Source organism: Tupaia chinensis, unplaced genomic scaffold (genome assembly GCF_000334495.1).
Source record: "Tupaia chinensis unplaced genomic scaffold, TupChi_1.0 Scaffold000099_1, whole genome shotgun sequence".
Lineage (NCBI taxonomy): Eukaryota > Metazoa > Chordata > Mammalia > Scandentia > Tupaiidae > Tupaia > Tupaia belangeri.
This window is the reverse complement of record NW_006159563.1, coordinates 5,008,058-5,030,110: the sequence shown is the minus strand read 5'-3', so window position 1 is coordinate 5,030,110 and position 22,053 is coordinate 5,008,058. Positions and strand designations below refer to the sequence as shown.

At 44.1% G+C, this 22,053-nt stretch overlaps 1 protein-coding gene across 1 annotated transcript in view; it reads left to right on the top strand.

Annotated features, from left to right (window-relative positions):
- Positions 1–21,791, top strand: part of CMYA5 (cardiomyopathy associated 5) — a 91,017-nt gene extending 69,226 nt beyond the window's left edge. Inside the window, exons 12-15 of the mRNA XM_027769965.1 lie at positions 9,666–9,799; positions 11,433–11,532; positions 14,224–14,397; positions 20,734–21,791. Coding sequence (XP_027625766.1) covers positions 9,666–9,799; positions 11,433–11,532; positions 14,224–14,397; positions 20,734–20,980 — 655 coding nt within the window. The 3' untranslated portion in view covers positions 20,981–21,791. The remainder of the gene's footprint in view (positions 1–9,665; positions 9,800–11,432; positions 11,533–14,223; positions 14,398–20,733) is intronic.
- The last annotated feature ends 262 nt before the right edge of the window (positions 21,792–22,053 follow it).

Genomic DNA, 22,053 nt, shown 5'->3' with positions numbered 1-22,053 from the left:
TCCCTGCTGAGCCTGACAATAGATAGTTTTTTGAAGTAAGCAAAATGTTCTTGGCCGCGGTGTATTGCCCTGTTCATTTGCTATTAATGCTGACGCACACATTAGAATCATTCCTTGTCAATACAAGCCTCAATGTCTTGTACCCCAGGCTGGCAGCAACAGACTGTAAAATCATTCATCCTTAATCTCTGAGGCCCAGGACTGCAAAACTCATTTGTAACTCTTTGGTTCTCCAATTTTAGAGTTCAAGAGGGAAGGAACATTTTGCTCTCTGGGAATGAGCATGTGTTTCAGGTCTTCTGACCATCTGGTTCTCACAGCCAACTTTAAAACATTCCTTTTATAGGGTCTGATTCAAAACTCTGTAAAACATTAACTATTTTACTACATCCTATGCCGCTCAACCTCTAAGATTTTAGCTGAGAATCACTCACACAGTAGAACTGATAAATTAATATCCTCAAAACTTGAGCATCTCTAGTCAACAAGTGCCAACAATCCCTACTTTATCCCCACTGTATTAGAACCACATTCTTCACTTTGGTTTTCTGCACAGCAGTGGAAAAAGTTACTTTGTCTCTTGGAAAGCAAGGCAAGCCAATGTCTGATCCCATTCTCTTGTTGTCTCTGAGCAGGGATCATTACGTAAAGTTATGGCCTCAGTGCCTAGGACAGTGCCTGGCATGTTGTAGCTACATAATAAATAAATATTACTTACATATGGGCGAATATCAATTAGCATCAAACACGTAATACTGACCCACAGAAAAGTTATACCAGCTTTGAGGATAATCTCTTACTCAAAATGGAATAAAAATGTGTGTGCCAATGAAGAACAATGGTGAATGATATATCTTAGTGCTTTGATACTTAACCAGAAGATCAGCCTAATCTAATCCATGAGCTGAAAAACTTTCCATGGATCATAGGAAAAACATTCATAATCTCATTTATCCTTCGATTATATAGTCTTTATATAGGTTCTGGATTCTATGTGAAAATCTTGTACTAAACCACATCCAAAAATTGATGTAGAGGTCACTGAAGGAGAATAAGGGAGATCAAAGATGACCTCTTCAGATGTGGCTTAGTTTGACTGAGTCTAGACCATAAACTGGGTGAGGATGAGGCATTTACCTTTCATTGGATCATCAGGAAAGTAAGGACACATTTTTGCATAGAAAAATATGACTTTCCTGATGACCTAAGAGATATTCGGTAAGGGTCTATTTAATGAATGATTGAACAAATGAGTGAATGAATGAATGAGATTAGCCAATCTCTTTTTGTCCTTGCCCAGTTCAAGTCATGTAATTGTCTGGAACCTACCAGAAGAAAGAGAGCAAAAGCTAAATGAGTTCACATCTCTTTCTCACCCCAATCCCTGAGAAATTAGGCAACCTTAAAAGCTCTGGTCTGGTGTAGGAAGACAAGTCAAAAGAAAATGAAAAGAAGGGAGAAAAGAATGAGTAATATTACATTTCACACACACACATGCACTCAGGGGGAGGGCATTGATCGTCCTATGGATTGGGGAGTTTAATTTTGGCTATCACAACAGAAACACATCCATCTTCAGACTTGCATTCATCCTGCCAGTAGGATGGGCTCTAGATTCAAATTGAAGAGCAAAGGTGCTGGGTGAAGTCTCATGGTGGGCGTGTAAATGGAATGCGCCTACTGTGCCCCAAGTTCCACGACACAGTGTCTGAAATAGCTGAGCAATTGCCTCCCTTCCACAATCCTCACAGAAAACACATTTGCATATTTCTGCGTGTGGGCATCTAGGCTCTGTCCCAGCAGTCGGCCCCGGTTGGGATTGGGCGTGGGTGGGAGTGACAATCCCCGGCTTGTGTGTGGGGGCTGAGGGAGCTCCTACTCACCCTCTTCCTGTTTTTCTTTGAATGCTCTCCTCAGGTTGGGTGGGCTCAGAGCACTTTCAAAAATTTTCCACCGCTCTGCTGTTTCCTCAGCTGTTCTGTCTCTCCTGTGTGGAGAGAAGTCAGAAGAAGTGTGGGTGGAGGAGGGAAAACTGAGAGAAATATAGTACAAGGATTAGCTGTGTGGGCTGTGCCGAGTGAAGCTGTGTATTGAATGACAAATCTGTGAGACTCAATACGCCACAAAGTAGTTGGGAGGGAGCTTCTCTCTCTGGCCCACCGAGGCTATGGAGCAGGGAGACCCTCAGGGTGAGCGTCTTGCAGGCAGGCTGCGCTCTGGACACTGGCCTGTGAGCTCATATGCCTTCCACTTCCAGTTCTGAGGCCACACCTGGAAGAGTAGGAACAAAATTGCTTGTTATAGGAGAGTTTTGTGGGTGGTTCCTGCTGGGGACACCTGCCACTGCCTGTCCAAAAGGATGAAGAAGGGGGTTTCCTAATTTTTTTCCTTTCTTTTTGAAAACTCACCCACTAAGCTTTCAGATGGATAGGCAAAGACTAATCAACAGTCAACAGCAAGAGATTTGACCTCTGCAACCGGTGAATAAAGGAGGCAGTCATTCCTGCTCCATGCTTGCTTCACAGGATGACAGGAGGGCCACCTACACAATTGGGCCACATTCATTGAATAGTTTAATCACCAATCTTTATGAGAGATTGTTTTTCCTGATCCTGGGTGTAATATACCTCTGCAGGGAGCCTTCCAGAAGATGCTTGTGCTTGCCAGAGAAACACACACACATACACACACACACAAAGAGAGAGAGCTTCCCCCAATAAAGTGTGGTCACAAGATGATCCTTTTTCCTCCATTTCTCTATCCCATGGGGTTTGAAGCATGCATGCACCTGTGCCCAGTGTGTTTTTCAAGCCTCTGAGACCAGGATTCAAACCTGGATCAGCCATGTTGGACCTGGATCCCCTAACCACTAGGGACTGGTCCTCCACCGGCATCCTTGGCATTCAACTTTTCCTAACTGAAATATTTGTTTTCTTCCCAAACAAATCTAATTTGACTTTGAACATTTAAAATCCCATGCACCTCCTGATTGAACATTTAAAGTTCAGTCGATGGAAACCCAACCTGTTCCTTCACTTCTAAGTTATGCTCTATCAGTTTCCAAAAGTATTGAAGTTGTTCATGATAAAAGACCCAGACATAACAGAACCGCTAAAACAACCCTGTAAGAGCAAAAGTCAGATAACGCAGGGGTGAAGAGACTGTAACAGAAAGCACAGGTTAAGAACACTATCTCAATGGAATATAAAATTTAAATCTGAACTTCCTGGCAGCTAAAATGAAAACAGGAGAGGGGGAGAGAGCAAGAGGGAGAAAGGAGAAGATTATATAACTCATCTCTTTTTAAAAAGGAAGCACAACATTTCACTAAGAGAGACAATTATATTTCTTGACATTCAGCTCTAAGATGAATTTTTCATGTAGATCTTTATATAAGGGCTATTGAACAAGATAATAGTGATCATCTCTAAGAGCAGTTTTACAAAGGTTGCAGACACATTCCCTATGTAACCATTTCTTAAACAGGATCTGAAGGCATGATGTTAAATTTCCATTCTCTGGAGGCGGTTATAGAGAGCCTCAAGAGTTTGTCCAGATTCGTATGTGACTGTGAAGTGGTAAAGGAGAGCATAGAGAATCCAGAGGAGTGCATGTTACGAGGCTCCTAGAATTCTCTGCCTGAAGTATAAATGGTATCTTTAGACTTTGGAAGTAACCACAGGGAAAACAGACATCTGGGATCATTCTGCTGGAATCTTCGGGTCACGTTGATTCTATGCGCGAGTCTAACTAAAGGAACGCCTGAGTCTCATGGTTGTCAGTGGTCACTTGCCCCATGTGATGTTCCCACAGTACTGTGAACCAGTAGTGATGCTTCCTTAACACTGAGTCTTGTAATAGCCTCGCTTACCAAAAGAAAAATTGTTCTGCTCAAAATTTTTAAAAAGAGAAATTAATAATTTTTTTTGAGAGAGAGAGAGATCGTTTGCTATAGGACATGCACACTTGCCAGAGGCAGAGAGACAGAACATGAGAAATCACCCCACCCTGGGGGGATGGCCACACCACAATCCCTTTTTCCTCCATTCTCCTCTTGGAATTTCGGGCTTGCATGCATATGCGCCTGATGTCAGTTTTAAGCTGCCGAGTTTGGGACTTGAACCCTGGTCGACCACATGGGAGTCTAGCAATCTGCTGGTCCCAGTACATAAATCTTAATTTAACTAAAACTTTTTTTTAAATCTTGAGCAAAATGTCCCATATTCACAGTTAATAAAGGCTTCATAAATAGTTTCAAACAACCACAGATATTTAGTTAGTTGTTCTTGTATTTCATGTTGCTTATGAAGTTTTATATAGTTCTCCTTCCTGTTTCTCCTTCCCAACCCTTCTTACCCAAACCTGATTATCAAAGTCAATTACGGTTCTTGTTCAATGTTTAGGTTCACTGATCCTTAAGAGATTGCAACTCAGAACGTCTAATAGGCCCAGGACGGTTTGGGAAACTCCACTTTACCAGCAGCTCCCATAGGGTCCAGCCATGCGTTCTGTTCACAGTTCACATTTAATGGTGTTGACTGACTGGTTGAATGTTGGTGCTGCCGATGTGAATACCAACAAGAGCCAACTGTGTTTTTAAAAAACAATTCCTACGTAGCCATCTGTTGTGCACTGCAGTGACGGCGCTCTGCGTAGGCAGCTTCCAGGAGTCATGGCACTGGATTCCTCCATGTTGTTTGTACACAGTCACCCCGTCGGAGGGAGTGAGCATGCTTAGGGCCAGGTGTCGGGGCAGCATGGGAGGTGCAGAGAACAGCTCCTCCCCGTCATTGCCCACCCAAGCTACCTCAAGCACGTGCATACCCCTTCCCTCCAACCCACACAAACTATTCAACTATCAAGTTCCTAGTGAAGTTACTTTATGGTGTTTAAACTAACGTGCCTTTGAGATTCTGTAAACACATTCAACCAACTCCTGAACTGGTAATACAGTTCTTTAAAAAAATTTTTTTAAATTTGCTATAGGGTGTGTATCCTTACTAGAGAGAGAGAAAGAGAGAGAGTAATAGCATACCCTCCAGGAGGGAAGGCCACCCTGTAATCCCTTCTCTTCCATTTCTCCTTTCAGGATTTTAGGACACATACTCTCATGTTTTTTGTAGTAGCTAATAATTTCATTTTTAAAAACTAGATTTGTTTTCACCTAGAATTTATTTCAGTAGAAAGTGTAAAGCAGGAATCCAACTTTATTTTTTAAATATAGTTATCCAGTTTCTCAACACAATCCATTATTTTGCTTTCTGATTTGAAATACTTGTGTTATTATATACTCTAGAGACTAGGTGTTTAGCTGAATTTTATAATTTGTTCTATTAATCCATCTACTTATGCTTAGTACCATACTGTTTTTATTACTATAGCTTTATTGTTTGGTATCCTTGGTAGGTTTGCCCCTTTGTAACTTTTTATTTTATTTGCTAGTTTGTATTTCATATGATCTTTAGGATTAGCTTGTACAGCTTCCACCCCCAGGCTGCCCTTGACAATGATTGTTTTTAGAGATCATGTTCACTTTATACATTAACTTAGGAGGAATTGAAATTTTTGTGATGCTGCATTTTCCTATCCAAGAAGTGATACTAAGTCTTGTGTGTTTTCCCTCAGTAGCATCTTTTTTAATTCTTTATAAAAATCTTACACATTTTTTATGTTTGTTATCATTCTAAAGGAGATCTTTCATTTTATTGTCTGTCTAGTTATTTGTATATGAAAACTTTTGATTTCTTGTGTTCATTTCATATCTTTCTGAATTATTTTATTATGTAAGTTTTTCAGCTGATTTCCTTGTGTTTTCTAGAGAAACAATACATTATCTGTAAATGGTAATAATCTTCCCTCCTCCCTCTGCTTTATTTTTTAACCTCATGTCTCCCTCCGATTTAATGGGAATACGGTTTACTGTTTTTCCCTAAAGCAGTATGTCCCTAATGACTTTTTATTTCATAAAGGTTCTTTCCAATTCCCACTTAAAATGGTTCTTGCTCCATTGTCCTTGGTGAGTTGTGGCAAACTTTTGATCATTCTTTGCAGAACTCAAAGATGAAAGGGCTCCAGCTAGAAAGGCCTGCCTTCTGCTGAGCAGTTGTCAGCCTCCTGGCAGCTTCCCCTGGCGTGCCCTCTGAAACGACAGAGACCAGGCTCTCATCCGCACGGCAGCCCTTCTGACTTCCTCTGAGTCGTGTCTCCACTTTACAGCATCAGCACCTCACAAATGTCCTCTGTCCTACCAAGGGAGAGAGGAGCAGGTTGAGGACTTGCTGGGCCCAGAGGTCTCGAAGTCCCTCCTCCAGATGTGCCTGGGCTTCACCAGCAACCTGCTCATTTGCTGATGCCTCAGGGTTTCTTCTTCTTCTTCTTCTTTTTTTTTTTTTTTGAGAGGTTTTTGCTATAGGGCGCATGCGCTCACCAGACAGACAGAGAGAGACAGAGAGACAGAAAGTGAGAAATCATCTCCCAGGGGAGATGGCCACACTGCATTCCCTTCTCCTCCATTCTCCTTTTGGGATTTTGGGCACACACGCACACGCACCTGGTGTGTTTTAAGCTGCCAGGTCTGGGACATGGACTGTGGTTGACTACGTGGGGAATCCAGCGACATAGCCATTACACCATTTTCTAGTCCCCATGCCTCAGGGCTTCTAGGTGCCATGCCCTGCCCTTGAAGCTCTGGAACCTCCACATGTAAAGTCATCCCTTGGCAGAATTCCACACTTAGGACCTGAATGTGGACTTCTAAAAGTTCATGGATAAATTAAACTAAAGTAAAAGTTTATTTTAATGCTGAAAATTGTTGAGGGGACCAGATAGTGGGGCAATGGTAACGCAATGCTCTCTGAGGTTCGACTCACACGGGAAGGCTCTGAGTCTGAGTCCGGTGACTTCCCAGTGTACATTGGATCTGCATGCACCCATGACCCAGGCTGGCTGAAGCTGGGAGTGTGTCATGGACGAGGACCCTGTTGTAGGTGCTTGTCTTTCACTCTCTGACATGCAAGAAATAAACTTAATTTTTAAAAATCCATGCATAGTTTTTTCATAATACACCTTTTTTTGAAAACTTTCTGAAATCCTCTTATTGGCTATAGACTCTTTTTCTAAAAAATTATTATTATTTATTATTATTATTATTAATTCTCCAGACAAAGACAGAGAGAGAGAAGGAAAGTGAGAAAGTAAGCCACCAGGTCCAGGACTCGAACTGTGATTGGACTTCCTAAAATTTAAAAGCAAATACTTATCTAATAAGCAGCCTCATTTGAAAGCCAGGCACAGTGGCATGCACCTGTAGCTCCAGCTGTTCAGGAGCCTGAATCAGGAGGGTAGTGACATAATGATGCTGTCTTAAAAACAAACAAATACCTCACACGAGTGCACCTACACACGGAAAGAAAAAGCTGTATCCTCGGTATTTAACAACTGCATAGTTATAAAATGAAGCCAGGATGTTCTGTCTAGAGTCTAGAGCTAAAATATTCTTGCCTATTCTTGCCACTTCCCTTCAAGTTTCAGGGTAACAGGCAGGGACTAGGCCTGGGCACGTAACTGATCGATAAACATTTATTTAATTCAATTCAGGTTGAGTGTGCTTATTGAGACAATCATTTTATTACTAATTATGACATTTAAAGCATTTCTTCAACAGTTTAAATAAGATAAGCAATACATCTACTTTAGAATAATACTCTATTGTGTTAGGTCGTCAGGAAAGTTATGTGTATTTTTCTATGCAAAAAGGTGTCATGACTTTCCTGAGGGTCCAATAGCTATTAGTCAGGGGTTACATTCTCAGATCAGAAGATAAGGTTTTTATTAATTAGCTGAAGCATAATTAGTTGTCAGTGGACACGTGGCTCAGTCTCATCCATCAGTTCGCAGTGTGTCTGAAGACCTTACTCTCCGAGGGCCTGCTCAGGTGACGGGCTCTGAAATAACAACCAGTAAGATCTGAGGAGTTTGCACCGACCTTTTGCAGACAAGGCATTGCTAAATAGCAGGTACACAGATAGATCTGGGCTCTCCCCTCCCCCTTCCTTCTGAGGAACACCCTGTGAGTTTTATACTTTTAGATGGGGAGGCTTTCATTCTGCACAGATTTTCTGCTTTTAAGTTCAAATCAGTTTGTTTCCAGGTTAAGGATACTTCCCTCTTTCTCTGTTTCTTCATGTTATTCTCTGAGACAGATAGTGAGAAGTGAAACAAGTCAACAAAAGTAGAAATAACCTTAAAAAAAATCCATGTGTGAATGCACAGTGACCACTCTGATTCTAATGTTTTTGTGGTACATTCATAAATAATGAAACAAAAACAAAGAACAACAAAAACAAACAAAAATCCTACTCTTCTGAGAGTGAACATGTTACTGTATTATAGTTTTCACTGACTGTTGTCATTTCCCCGCAACAGGACGCTGGCTCTCCAGCATCTAGGTTAGGAACTCTTTCATTAGCCAAGAGCCTAACTTGTCACTCTCTCCAAGGCCTCTCCCAATGCAGGCTAAAAGGAAGACAAGTGTATGCTTTCCAGTGTTCTAGGCCATGGTATCAAGCAGATTAAAGGGAGTAGAAAACAAGCACAAACTATTCCAGCTCATTGGCAACTTCAGAGCGCTCCATTCTCAAACACAGCATGGTCACTTGTATATTGAAATGGTTGGATTGTTCCAGTGTACTGGCCAAATTAGATACCATGACCAGCTCTTTTCCGTTCATTTAAATGAAAAGCAGAGAGATTTAGGAATAGCAACTTTGAGGATTTTTTTGGCAATTAGAATTCTCTTTTACTGCCAGGATCAAGTTTGCTTTAAAAGACTGTCTGCCTGACAGATCTTCCGTTTCTGTTCACTCTGGTGGCTTTGGCATGGTGGCCATGAACAAAATCATCACTCTCACACTAAGTTTTCCATAGTTCAGATATGTTAGTGAGAAATTTAGGGCCTTTGGCTAAGTTAACCTCATCTTAATTCCAAAGTGTTCTCTCAGCCTAAAATGTATAAAGAAAACTATATATTAATGGAGATTCATTAACCACAAAATTAGTCCATTTTCTTAATTATAGAAATGGAAATCTGGTTCTGTTCCAAAGTACATACTGGAAGGCACATAGTAGACAAAAGCTGACAAAAATAGAAATGATTTGAAAAAGTAATCTTAGTGGACAATGGCCATTGTGTAGAATCTGGCTCATTAATATCAATATTTACAAACAGAGAGAATAACTTACTTGTTTATTTTTAAATTTCATTTATTCATTCATTTATTTTAATTTGACCATACACACACACATACACAGAGAGAGAGAGACAGAAAGTGAGAAAGCAAGTCTAGGATCGGGTCTAGGACTCAAACCGTGGTCGGCCCGTGGGAATGTTAACCACCACGCCGCCTCCATTCTCCTGGGATCTTTGGCATGTACCCACATGCCTGGCGTGATTTTCAAGCCACCAGGTCTGAGACTTAAACCACGATTGGCCATGTGGGAGTCCAATAATGTAACTGTTATGTCATCTTCTGGCCCAATTATTTGTTTTTAATAAAAGATATTCATTTATTACAGAGTTGAAATAGGAATCATCTAGCACATTATTTAAACATTCTATTTAAATTCTAACATTTTATTTAAAATTATTGTTTTTCCTTTGTATTTAGATCTTTCTCTGGAGTGAAAGGGCTCCAGCTGAAGGTGAACCTCCAACCCAATGATAACTACTTTTTCTATGTGAGAGCCATCAATGCATTCGGGACAAGTGAGCAGAGCGAAGCTGCCCTCATCTCCACCAGAGGTACTTTCTCCTTTGTACGCAGTGAGCTCTTTTCAAGCAACTCCGTTCCTTTCCTTTTGCCACCCAGAGAAGTACCTGAGAGAAGCCCCCAACCTGCTACGTTTTTATCATGAGGATCCAAGGCTGACCCAATGTCAAGATCTAAAAATTTTTCTCATTGGATGTTTCAGAAACATGGCTGCCCATTAATCAATCAGGATCTTTTAAAAATTCGGATTCCTTGGCCCCACTCCCAGAGATCCCAATTTAATTCAGTCAATTTGGAGAGGAGCTCAGATATTTGTGTTTTTAGAACTCTCCCCAGATGGTTCTCATTGCACTCCCAGTACTCCATAATGTGTGGATATGGTTTTGGTGTTGGGGGGCGATGGGATGGGGATCGTCCTGTTCCGTGACACTGTGAACAGGTCTCCAATCTTATTCTTCTGTTTATTCTTGGTGCCTGGGACATAGATTATACCAATTAATGTTGGTTGAATGAATGAATAACTCAAGAAACGTATAAAACTGTTCAGTGGTGCCTTTTTTGGGACAGATGATACCAACAAAAATGTTTGGCTATTTCCAATTATTGTGAAAGGAAATTGGGATGGGAAAGACAATCATTTCATCATCTTATCCTAGACCCAAGGATGGCAGAAGATTAAGAGGTGTGCTTTCGCCGGGCACGTGAGGGATTGTGGCGTGGACATCCCCCCGGGGGGTGATTTCCCACTTTCTGTCTCTCTGTCTCTCTCTGTCTGTCTGTCTGGCGAGCACACGCGCCCTATAACAAAAACTTCTATAAAAAAAGAAAAAAAAAAAAGGCGTGCTTAAGTGATTTGCGTAGCCAGGAAAGCTTGTGTGTGTGCCTCCTTTGTAATGTGGTGAGGTGAGGCCAGCCTGCTGTTGACGAAGAGATGCCTGTCCAGATATGTCTTGCCACAGTCCCACCATGGTGCCCATGCCTTCTATGGTTAGAGACTCTCCTTTAGGTTACTAAAGGGTGTCTCCGGATGCGAAGATGCACACAGACCTCCTAAGGATCTTACTAAAGTACAGAGTGTGATTCAGGAGGCCTGCAATGGGGTCTCAGATTCTGCCCTTTCTGCTTTTTTGCTGGAGGGTGTGTGCACTTGTCAGAGAAAGATGGAGAGGAGAAAGCCCTCCCTCCCACCCATGGGGTGTGGCCACATTACAGTCCCTTCTGTCCCATCTCTCTGTCCTTTCAGGATTTGGGGCACACATGCACATACAGCTGAGGTGTTTCTCAAGCTGCCAGGTCTAGGATTCAAAGCAAACAAACTGGCCATGTGAGATCCGGGCCTTAACCAGCAGCCCACCGAGCCAGCCTCGGATTCTGCATTTCCAACTCGTGTCCAGGTGCTGTAGATGCTGTTGGCCCAAGGAGTATCTTGTAGAGTGAAGTGAATTCTAGTACGTGACACACCTGTGAGGATGCACCTGCAGCACCAGCTAGAAGAAACCGGTTGCTGGCACCCTCGAATGCCTTATCATGAGTGCAACCTTCAGATGTGGGTTGGAAACCACTGAGCGGGAGATGTCGATGTCAGGGGAAAGGGTAACTAAGGTCTGAAATGTGGAGCGTGGCCCTGGGTGGCACTTGACACTTTTATTTTCCCAACTGCAATAGGAACCAGATTCCTCCTGTTGAGGGAAACAGCTCACCCTGCTCTACAGATTTCCTCAGATGGGACAGTGATCAGCTTCGCCGAGAGGAGGCGGCTGACAGAGTAAGTAGCAGAACGTAAGTGGCTGATGGCCCGGCGGTAGAGTCATGGCACGAGTCACCTCAATGTGTCCTCCTCTGAACACGTATCTGCATGGGGTGTGGATATACATGTACACCTGCCTGTACAGTTCACCTTGGGTCATCACCAAGGAAAAACAGAGGAGACAGTTTGGAACTGGGAGCATGTATCGATATTTTTATTGAAAATGTTAGCACAGGTGGTTTTGTTTCAAACATTGACCTTTTCAAGGTATTATCTGTAGTTCAACATAAAGAAAGTTCCGTAATTCTTCTATTAATTCCAATAGCAAAACAGATTTTCTATCAATCTACTTGGAAAGGAATAGAGGAGAAGGACATTTGATTGATGTTCTCCCATATTATATTGCTAATAATAGGAAATATCAGAAACTGGGTGATTTATAGAAATAGAGGTTTATTCAGCTCACAGTTTGGAGGGCCAGGACCTACCTCGGGTGGGGGTCTTCTGGCCACTTCACAAGATGGCGGAGGGCAGGAAGAGTATGGTCTGTGTTACAAGTGTGTCTCTGTCTTATTTCTTCTCCTTAGTCAGGGGGTCAGTCATGGGGCCTTTGTCTGGATGACTTTAATCCCAATCTCCTCCCCAATACCCTACCTTTTACACAAAATTAGATCATCCCCCTTAACTTTTTTACAGTGGCTCAACACATGAATTTGGGGCTGGGGTCATATTTCAACTGCGGCAGTTAAGTTCCTAGTTCTGGCCACAGAATTTTGCCCCCATCATAGCTCCCACAAAAAGGGCAATGTGCAATACATGCATATTGTATGTGACTGTGGAAATACGTCCTAGGCATGTTGACTGTGGAAATATGTCCTAGACACAATGAAAGAAGAGCATCAAAGAAAAGAAGAGCCAAGAGCTGAGGCCAGTGCAGGCAGACAGCCCTGCATTTTGCCTGCACCCACTCATGGTTATTTTAAGGCTCACAATGGCCAAGTGGGAGAAAGTAGGAGATGGTCTTTTGAAAACGGTAGCACAGGTGAGACACGCAGCCGTCGGTGCTGACATGCCCAAGTGCCGGTTGCCAGCCAGAGCTAACCTTAAAGCTCGGAGCCAGCCCATGGTGCCTTGTCCATGTCCCTGTCAGGTTACTACCGGCTGTCTGTGGCCCACCTTAGGTGGTACCTGCCCCTGGGAATGTCTCTTTTGACCTTATCTGCGGAAAAGGACTTAGAACTTGTGGAGCCATTTGTTGGCCACTTAGTGGTGAATGATCCTAGCCCTGTGCACCGCTGAAGCCCCAGAACCTAGGATGGGGCCTGGAACATTGTAGCTGCTATACAAATGAGTGAATTCAGGACAAGGAGATTAAGAAATAGATGAGGCTTTTCTGTCTTTTTTAGTTTGCTATAGGGCCCATGTACTCATTGGAGAGAGACAGAGAGAGAGAGGGAAAATGATAAATCACCCACCAGGGGGCATGGGCACACACAATCCCTTCTCTTCCACTCTCCTCTTGGGATTTTTTTGGGCACTCACACACATGTGCCTGCTGTGTTTTTCAAGTTGTTGGGTCTGGGACTCAAACTGCGTAGTCAGCCCTCCAGCTGCCTTAATCTCCACACCACCTGCTGGCCTCTGAGCCTCTTCATTTTTTAAAAATCAAAAGAAAAGAAATAAGCCAGAGGTTGATTAGCATTCACAGGTAATAATTGGTCATTGTAATCTATTTCATAGAATTTTATTTATTTACTTTTATCCTGAAGATGAATTAATAAATATCAGGCAGCCGGGCTTTGCTCCAGAGAGTGAGGGCTTGTCAGTATCCACTTTTCCGAAATGAGGCTGGTGGGTAATGACATGAGAAAGTGAAATATATTCTCCTGCATTAATCATTTTCTCATCTTTTAAAGAGGAGCAGGAGAAGGTGCTGACTGAATATTAACACTGCCTAAATTAAAAACGCTTCCTTGCTGTCTCAGCCATTTCAAAGCAAAACTGAGCAATCCATGCAAACAAGGTCACCCATTGGAAGCTGAAAGTGCTTTGGTTCATCTCACTGTACCTCTTGTAAAAACAGTCCTGGTGAGACAAGAGAGACCTTTAGGCAGCCTCTCAGGGGCATCTCTAAAACCAGAGGCCAGAGTCGAGAAGGCTGTTGACCGTGAGCCTCTGCAAAGCTCACTGGCCATCCCAGCTGATTCCACACCTGGCTCCAGCCCACCAGCCGCGTTGCCGTCTCTTCTCTGGTTACTGTGCCTGGGAAGATCAGCAGACACTGGAACTCATGGTTAGAGAAGATTTTGAAGATTCCTTTTTTGCCAATTTGGGAAGAAAACGTTGCAAGTCATGTTCCTCACGTGCCTACTTGGGAGGTCCTCCCTGTCCTTAAACGCAGAGATTGTGCCATTTCTTTCTGTACCACAACTCTGCCTCCTGGTTCCCAGCTCCTAAAGGAGGTGCAGTGTGCAATGTTGTATGCGCATGTTGTATGTGACTCGGAAATATGTCCAATGCATGTTGAGAGTTTGGAGAATTCTGTGGCAATCTGGTCAAGATAGGGGCACAACAAATGAGGACTGTCAGGTTCCAGCAGTTTCCAAGGATAGACTCTTGCACACACTGTGTGCGAGTTCGTGAATGTCGATGCTCAGGAGATACAGGCCGGCGATGCCTGTGCTAAGCTCACTCTGGTCTTTGCTGCAGAATCCCCTCAGTGCTGGGTGAGGAGCTGCCTGCCTGCGGCCAGCACTACTGGGAAACCACGGTAACGGACTGCCCTGCTTACCGTCTCGGCATCTGCTCCAGCTCGGCGGTGCAGGCCGCTGCCCTGGGCCAAGGGGAGACCTCGTGGTACATGCACTGCTCTGAGCCACAGAGGTAAGCCAGAGCCCTACCCATGCCGTCTTAGTCCCGTGTCCTGCACTGGTGTCAGTGGGGCCTAGAGTACCTACTTTCCTGTCCAAGTTCTGAGCTGACAGCAGGAGCCAAGTATATGGAAATGGAACTACCCCTCTGGTTACAGAGAATAGAATATATTTTAGAGAATGTGCATCATACCTTGGGGCAAGAGGGTATCTTACATTGAACCCTATTATTAGGCAGACTTACCCACCTGTCCCAGTAACCCCCAACCCTGTCCCCATAGTCCTGGCCAGGCCAGCCTGCCCTGTAGGGCAGAGGTGGTTCCTGAAGAAGCAGAGAAGGATGTGCTATCCTTGGGTAACTTGTGGCCATGAATGGTGAACAGCAAGGGCTGCAGAGCCATGTGTGGCAGGTCTTTTCCTCTAAATTCTCCCAAGGGTAGCGGGGAGAGACCACAGGCTGATACAAAAAGAGCTCCCTCTATAGAGAAGGGACCAGACTGCCCTGCATACCGACCGCTGGATCCCCATCACCTCCCCCTGCACTGGTCTTTATCATGGGTTGTCAAAGTACAGCCCGTAGGCCTAGTGTGACCTGTTGCCCGTTTTTATAAGTAAAGTTTTATTGAAACAGTTATGCGTATTTGTTCATGTATTGTCTGTGGCTACCATGGCATAATGAATGGTAGGGCTGCCAGAGACAGAATGACCTCTGAATTCTCTTTCTCTCTCTCTTTTCTTTTGGAGAGGTTTTTGCTATAGGGCATGAGTGCTCACCACAAAGACAGAGAGAGACAGAGAGATAGCGAGAAATCACCCCCCAGGGGGGATGGCCACGCCACAATCCCTTCTCCGTTCTCCTCTCAGGATCTTGGAGATGTATGCACATGCGCTTGGGGTGAGTTTAAGCACCAGGTCTGGGACTCGAACCATGGTCAACTACATGAGAGTCCAGTGACATAGCCATTACTCCAATTGCTGGCCCCTGATCTCTGAATTCCAAGATATTTACTGTCTGCCCCTTTACAGAAAAAGGTTGTCAACTCCAGGTCTACATTATTTGTATTGTTTGATTGACTGATGTGGAAAAGCCCTTAGCCAGTGTCAGTCTCAGAGAGACCAGGCGAGTGTGTGATGACCGGGCAGTGTGTGCTCACAGGAAGCTCCGGCAGAAAGACCGCTGGACTGGGAGCCAGAAACCTGACCGGAGTTTGGGTCTCGTCCTTTTTTTTTTTTTTTTTAATTTTTGTTTCTTTTTACTGGGAGAAGAAGGAGAGAGAGCCATGTCCATGGCAGGGCATGCTCCTGTTGCAGTCCTTTTCCATTTCTCCCTCCCGTCAGGATTTTGGGAGTGCACACACATGTGCCAGGAGTGTTTTTCAAGTCACTGGGTTGAGAGTCCAGTGGGACCCAAGTCCCTACTCACTGCTCTATAGGGCCAGTCCCTGGCTCCATTCCTGGTTAGCCTCCTCCTGGTTACCCACCAGAAATGGTTAAGCCTTTGAGCATGCCTTTTGTGCCTCCCCAGTCTAAGCAGGGGACAATGACTCTTGGCCTGCGACCTTTGGGGCTGTGAGGATCACATGAAATCAGGTGCAGAGGAGAGCTTTGAAATGGGAAAGGATCATACAAATGCAAGGCATTATTCAAATGCAGTGCTTTAAAAAGGAAGCCTTCCTCCTTGCAGGCTCCCAGAAAAGACCCACAGATTGGGTTTTGCATATCTCTGGTTGCAGATTTCTCCCTGCATCCTACTTGACAGTTTGATTCTCTGAGCTGGTTCAGAAGGAGGCCATCTCCAAGCACTATTTAAAGTCACAATCAGTTAAGTCAGAGCAGTTACCATGATACTCAGTGCTGTGCGGTGCTTCAGGGCCCAGCCCCTGCCCACAACTGGAAATCCCTCAGACCCACAGTTTACCATTGGTGCATTAGAGGCAGCAAATTAAATTAAATTAAACTCAGTATTAATTGCATAAAAAATGTTCTTAGATATTTGAACCTTTAAAAACCCAAAGTCTAATTTCCAATAACAAAATTCCAGACCCTAGGAAACAGAAGTGCATATTTTAAGTTCAACCCGCAGCTTTGGTCTTTGGCTCTTTCTGACCCAGGTCAGATTCTGGGAGAAGAGTGGCTTCCCAGCGTGGTCACAACACAGAGAGGCCAGGCCTCTGGGTGCCTCTGGCTCATGCTTCCCAGACTTCACGCTGAGCACCTTAGCCTGAGGATGTTGCTATGCTTTTCACTTTTTCTGGCTTAATGATTTTTTGGGAGTTGAGTGGGGAGGTAGGGGGTACAGCATGTACTCATGAGAGAGAAGGGCAGAAAGAGAGAGAGAGAAGGTGAGAAAGCAACCCCTGGGGCAGGGGGTGGAATGGTCACACCACAATCCCTTCTCCATTTCTCCATTCTGAGATTTGGGGCTTGGAGCATGCATACACATGTGACTGATGTGTTTTCTTTTTCTCTTATTTTGAGAGGTTTTTGCTATAGGGCATGTGTGCTCGCCAAAAAGACAGAGACAGAGAGACAGAAAGCGAGAAATCACCCCCCATGGGGGATGGCCACACTGCAATCTCTTCTTCATTCTCCTTTCGGGATCTTAGGCATGGATGCCTGGCATAAATTTAAGCCACCGGGTCCGGGACTCAAACCATGGTCACCTATGTGGGAGTCCAGCGACATAGCCATTACACTAACTGCTGGTCCCTGCCTGATGTGTTTTTCAAGTCACCAGGTCCAGGACTTGAACCATGTGGCTGGTCATTTGGAATCTAGTTGCCTTAACAACCACGCTACCAGCTGACCTCTGGCTTAGTGATGGTAAGCCTCACTGTATTCTTCTTGATCCCTGCACACAGAGCCTGAGCTTTGTGATGTCACTGTTGGAAAGGAGACATGCTGGTAGTCTCAAGAGAGTCAGCAGGTTTCTCCCTGCACGTGTAGCTTGGCCACCCTAGTTCAAGGCTTCTTCATCTCCTTGGCTAGTTCCATCAGCCTCCCTGTCTGCACCCTCGCTTCTAGTCTCGACCCGCTTCAAGCTATCCTACATGTCACAACCGAAAAGTAGTTCTAAGACATCATTTTCATTGTGTTCCTTTTTTGCTAAAAAACTTACAAACAGTAGTGTCACAGTTTAGGTGGGGCCACATGTGAGGCACAGTGAAAAATAGAAGGCAGAAATGAGGTGACCAGGTTGGGGGATGAGGAGCCCTGAGGGGAGTTTCCCGGAGGGAGTCTGTGCTGAGTCTGGGCCAGCAGTGTGATTCGAGGGGTGGAGGTCCTCGTAGGCCGTTTCTGGGTCTCTGGGTGTTCCGAGTTAGTTTCTGGCTAATTTCTGTTTGAGCAGGGACCAGCAGTCCCCAGGAGAGGCAGGTGAAAGCTGAGCAGGGACTCAGGCCCCTGGCAAAAATGGGCTTGGTTTTAGGCTAGCATTCAGGCCAGTAGAGGAATCACCAGTTCGTTTGGGTTAACTGGCATCTTTAAAGGAAATGGAGGCTGGAGAAGGGCTGGGCAGATTCCAGGTCCTGCAGAACTGGTAGAGCCAAGGCTCCAAGGAATGTCCTCCCTCCTCACCCAGAGTGGTGGGAATTGGTTCAGGACTGACCAGCGTTAGGTCTGCAGGGCCAGGGACCTTCTAAGTAGGGGAAGGAAAATGGCTCATCTGGGCACTCAGAACTCTTTAGACTAGTGCTGTGCAGTGGGACGTTCTGCTGCTACAGGAAACTGGCTTAATGGAACCAGCAGATGGTGTTATTCTATGTTGCTGGGCTCCCATGTAGTTGACTCACGCTGGGCATGCGTGTATGTGTGCCCAAGATCCTGAGAGGAGAATGGAGAAGGGATTGCGGCATGGCCATTCTCCCCGGGGCTGAATTCTTGCTTTCTGTCTCTCTGGCAAGCATGTGTGCTCTATAGCAAAAATCTTAAAAAAGAAAAGAAAAGAAAAGAAAAATAGTGTCACAGGTGGCTAATAAATACATGAAAGAAACTGAATTTTAAATTTTATTTATTTTAATTGATTTTAACTTAAGTGATCACACGTGGCTAGTGGCTACTGTGTTTGACAAGGCAGGTCTAGAACCAGTTACCCATGAAAGATCCTAAAATTGCTCCCATGTCCCTCCAAACCTGCCAGGCAGATATGACGCTTATTGCCACATGTGGGTTTTCTGTCCCCTCATCATGGCTTCTGTGGCCTTCACCGTGAGACTCTCTTCCTCCTTCTTTCTCACCTTTTCAAGTCCTGCCTATTCTTTTTCTTTTCTTTTTTTTTTTTGTTTGTCATTTTTTCTTTATTCTTTCTTTCTTTTTTAAAAATTATTTGCTTTGCCTTCATTCACTGAACATCATCATGGCATACATAATGCAGTTTCCCATCCAGAACACATGGTGTAGTGGCTTAGTCATACATGTTATCATCACAAATAAAATCCTGCCTATTCTTTCTGGCTGAGTTTGAGCTGCCTGCTCCCAACACCATGCGTAAGAGCCCCAGCCCACTGTGGCTCCCCTTCGTTGCCAGCTGAAATGCTTATCTGCCCAGCAGTTTCCAGGACTTCCGACCACTGTCATGTCTCTCATTAACAAGGCATTGAAAAGGTCCTTTATCATCGTGTAAGTCTTACCCACCTCCCCAGCGTCGTCAGCCTCGGCCCTTCCATATGAGCCATTTGCTGCAGAGAAGATGCAGGCTTGCTCTCCCTCCATGCACACTTGAGCTTCCAGGCTTTAAAACAGCATGGTCCTTGGCTATCCCTGCCAGAGCAGTCACGTGTCCAGGTATTCAGGTCCCTAAGTGCCCTCTGGTTGCCCAGCTCCAACCCCTCAGACTTGCCAGATCTACAGACATTTCTCTCCTCTCTTTCTTCTCTTTTGTATTTCATTTCTTCCCTTTCCCCTGCTTCCAGGATCCCACTCTTAGTTTCTAAGACTGCTAAGAGAAAACTCCAAGCTTGCATTACTTTTATTTATTTTTTTGGGGGGGGGGTTGTCATAGGGCACATGCATTCCTCGGAGAGAGCGAGAGAGAGATAGAGAGAGGGAAGGTGAGAAATCACCCCCCAGGGGGGATGGCCATACCTCAATCCCTTCTCCTTCATTCTTCTCTTGTGATTTTGGGCATACATGCACATACTTTCAGTGTGATTTTCAAGCTGCTAGGTCTGGGACTTGAACTATAGTCAGCCATGTGGGAATCCAGCACTTTTATCACCATTCTACCTGCTGGCCCTCTGCATTACTTTATTTTTTTAAAAAAATATTTACTTATTTATCTATTTATTTGTTGTGATTTTCAAGCCACTGGATCCAGGACTTGAACCACATTCAGTCAAGTGGGAATCTAGCACCTTAACCAGTATCCAACCTCCATTACTTTTTTGCACAGAGCAATTTAGTTTTTCTTGTTAGCAGTTTCTCCCTCCCAACCTGGCCTTGAACCTTTCCCTTCACAACCGAAACAGGTTCATTACATGTGTTCAGCAAACACTTTAACAAACAAACTGTGTCCTGAGGTGGATTTTCAAGTGGCTGTATCAAAGGCAGTCCCCCAAGCCCCCTGGCTCAAAGCTGTGGAATACATGAAAAGATGAAAAGAAAAGTTGGTTTGGGGCAGGGGGAGTGTATACAAAGGATGAGATTGGCAAAAATAATAAAATCTTCCTTAAACTTTATAAAGGCCCTTATGTAAGTTACCGATAAATTTTTTAAACTGTAAAATGAATACATTGTATGGAAGGCAAGCCTGCGGTACTATTTAAAATACACGGCAGCCTCAGAGGAGTTTTATTCAAAAGAATGACACGCCATGAATGCGGTAGTTAAAACATGTGGGCAGCTGGGAAAGAATTAGAGTGTTGAGAAAAATCACAAGGGAGGCATATGTTGGTTATTCTGGGAGTGCCTCTTAATGTAAAAGGAGCAAAATGATTAAAAAATGCTTATCTGTTGGGATGAGCTATGCATTTAAGCATCTAGGAGGAATCTTCTTAAAGTCTTCGGGGCAACATTATTGCAACTCATTATTGTGAACTGAAGTTAACTAAAAACTCGGTTATTTCCAAGTGGCCTTCCTTATCAAGTTCTTGAAGATTTCCAAAGTGTCTTGGGGCAGGAGACTGACCCATACAGGCAGGTTCCCATTCAAGTCTGGAGACCTCCTTGAATATTCTGGGCATGCATGTGCCCATGATCTGGGGCTGGCTGAAGGCTGGGGCTGGATCATGGCACTGGGTCCTCTTGAAGGTGCTTTCTCCTTTCTTTCTCTGTCTCTCTCCCTCTTGAAAGAAATGAACGAAATTGAAAACAAATTCACAAGTTTCTCATTTCCCATCCTATTTCATTTCAGATACACCTTTTTCTACAGTGGCATTGTGAGTGATGTCCACGTGACCGAGCGCCCCGCCCGAGTGGGCATCCTTCTGGACTATACCAACCAGCGCCTTCTGTTCATAAATGCCGGGAGTGGGCAGCTGCTCTTCATCATCAGGCACAGGTTTAACGAGGGTGTGCACCCTGCCTTTGCCCTGGAGAAACCTGGAAAATGTACTTTGCACCTGGGGATAGAGCCCCCGGATTCTGCCAGGCACAAGTGATTCTCAGCTGTCAGAATTTGCAAGAGCAGTAGCTCACATCCAGGGGGTCTGTTGTGCTTTCCCTTGGGTGCTGTACATTATTCTGTCTCCCACACTCTGACACTAATGACAGCTCCATGCAGAGCAATCCGCACACGAGCAAAACCAACGAGAGAACCTCAGCGTGTGAGGAGGGAGGCTGCAGAAAAGAACTGCCACCCTCCGGCTTCTCCATGCCCGAGTTCTTTCCTCAATTGGAAGGACTTACACTGACTTGGAAATCAAAACAGAGAAATGGACTTCCACCTGTTGTATTGGTAAAAGAACTCCTCTGGGTAGGTCGGAGTGAAGAGAAGGTTGTGCTGGGAATGCATCTCCTCTGACAGACGTGGACCTTTTCCACAAGAAAGATGTCATCTCACGTCAGTAAAGGAAGGTGAATTCTCATCGTTAGAGAAAGTGTTTTAACAAATCTAAATTTACAACGAACTCTTTTGTAATAATGTATACTGTAGAACGTGAGCCTCTTTTCCTAGTATTTTAAATGTAGAAAAGTGCCAGCTATTAGAAATTTCCATTTTGTTAAATAAATGTTTAGAATCTAGAAAAAGCGAATAAACATGTTATGTGACCTTCGTACACGTAACTGAGCAGCTTGGCATCTCTGGACGGGACAGACCGTGGAGCCAACACCTAGCCCACATCAGTGCGTTGCACTACTACTGATTTTCAAATGTGAATTTTATACATATGTATTTTTAAATCTAAACACTCTCAGCTCCTGGTTACAGTCAACCACCAGAAGCTGGGAATCACTTTTTACTAAAATAATGTGGCTGGTCATTTTTAGATATTATATTGAAATCTTTCAAAATCTTCCTAAAATATGTGTGCAAAGTTGATAAATCTAGAATGCATGTTGAGATGGTTGCTCGTTTTCTATAATGTAAATGTTTTGATCACATTTATAGTTTTTTAAACAGAGTGAATTCAGTTATTTTCTTTTTATATATGTGATTTTTTTTTTTTAAATGCCAGAGGACACATGCATTTGCATGAGAGAGAGGAGGAGAAAGCGCCACCGATGAGGCTTG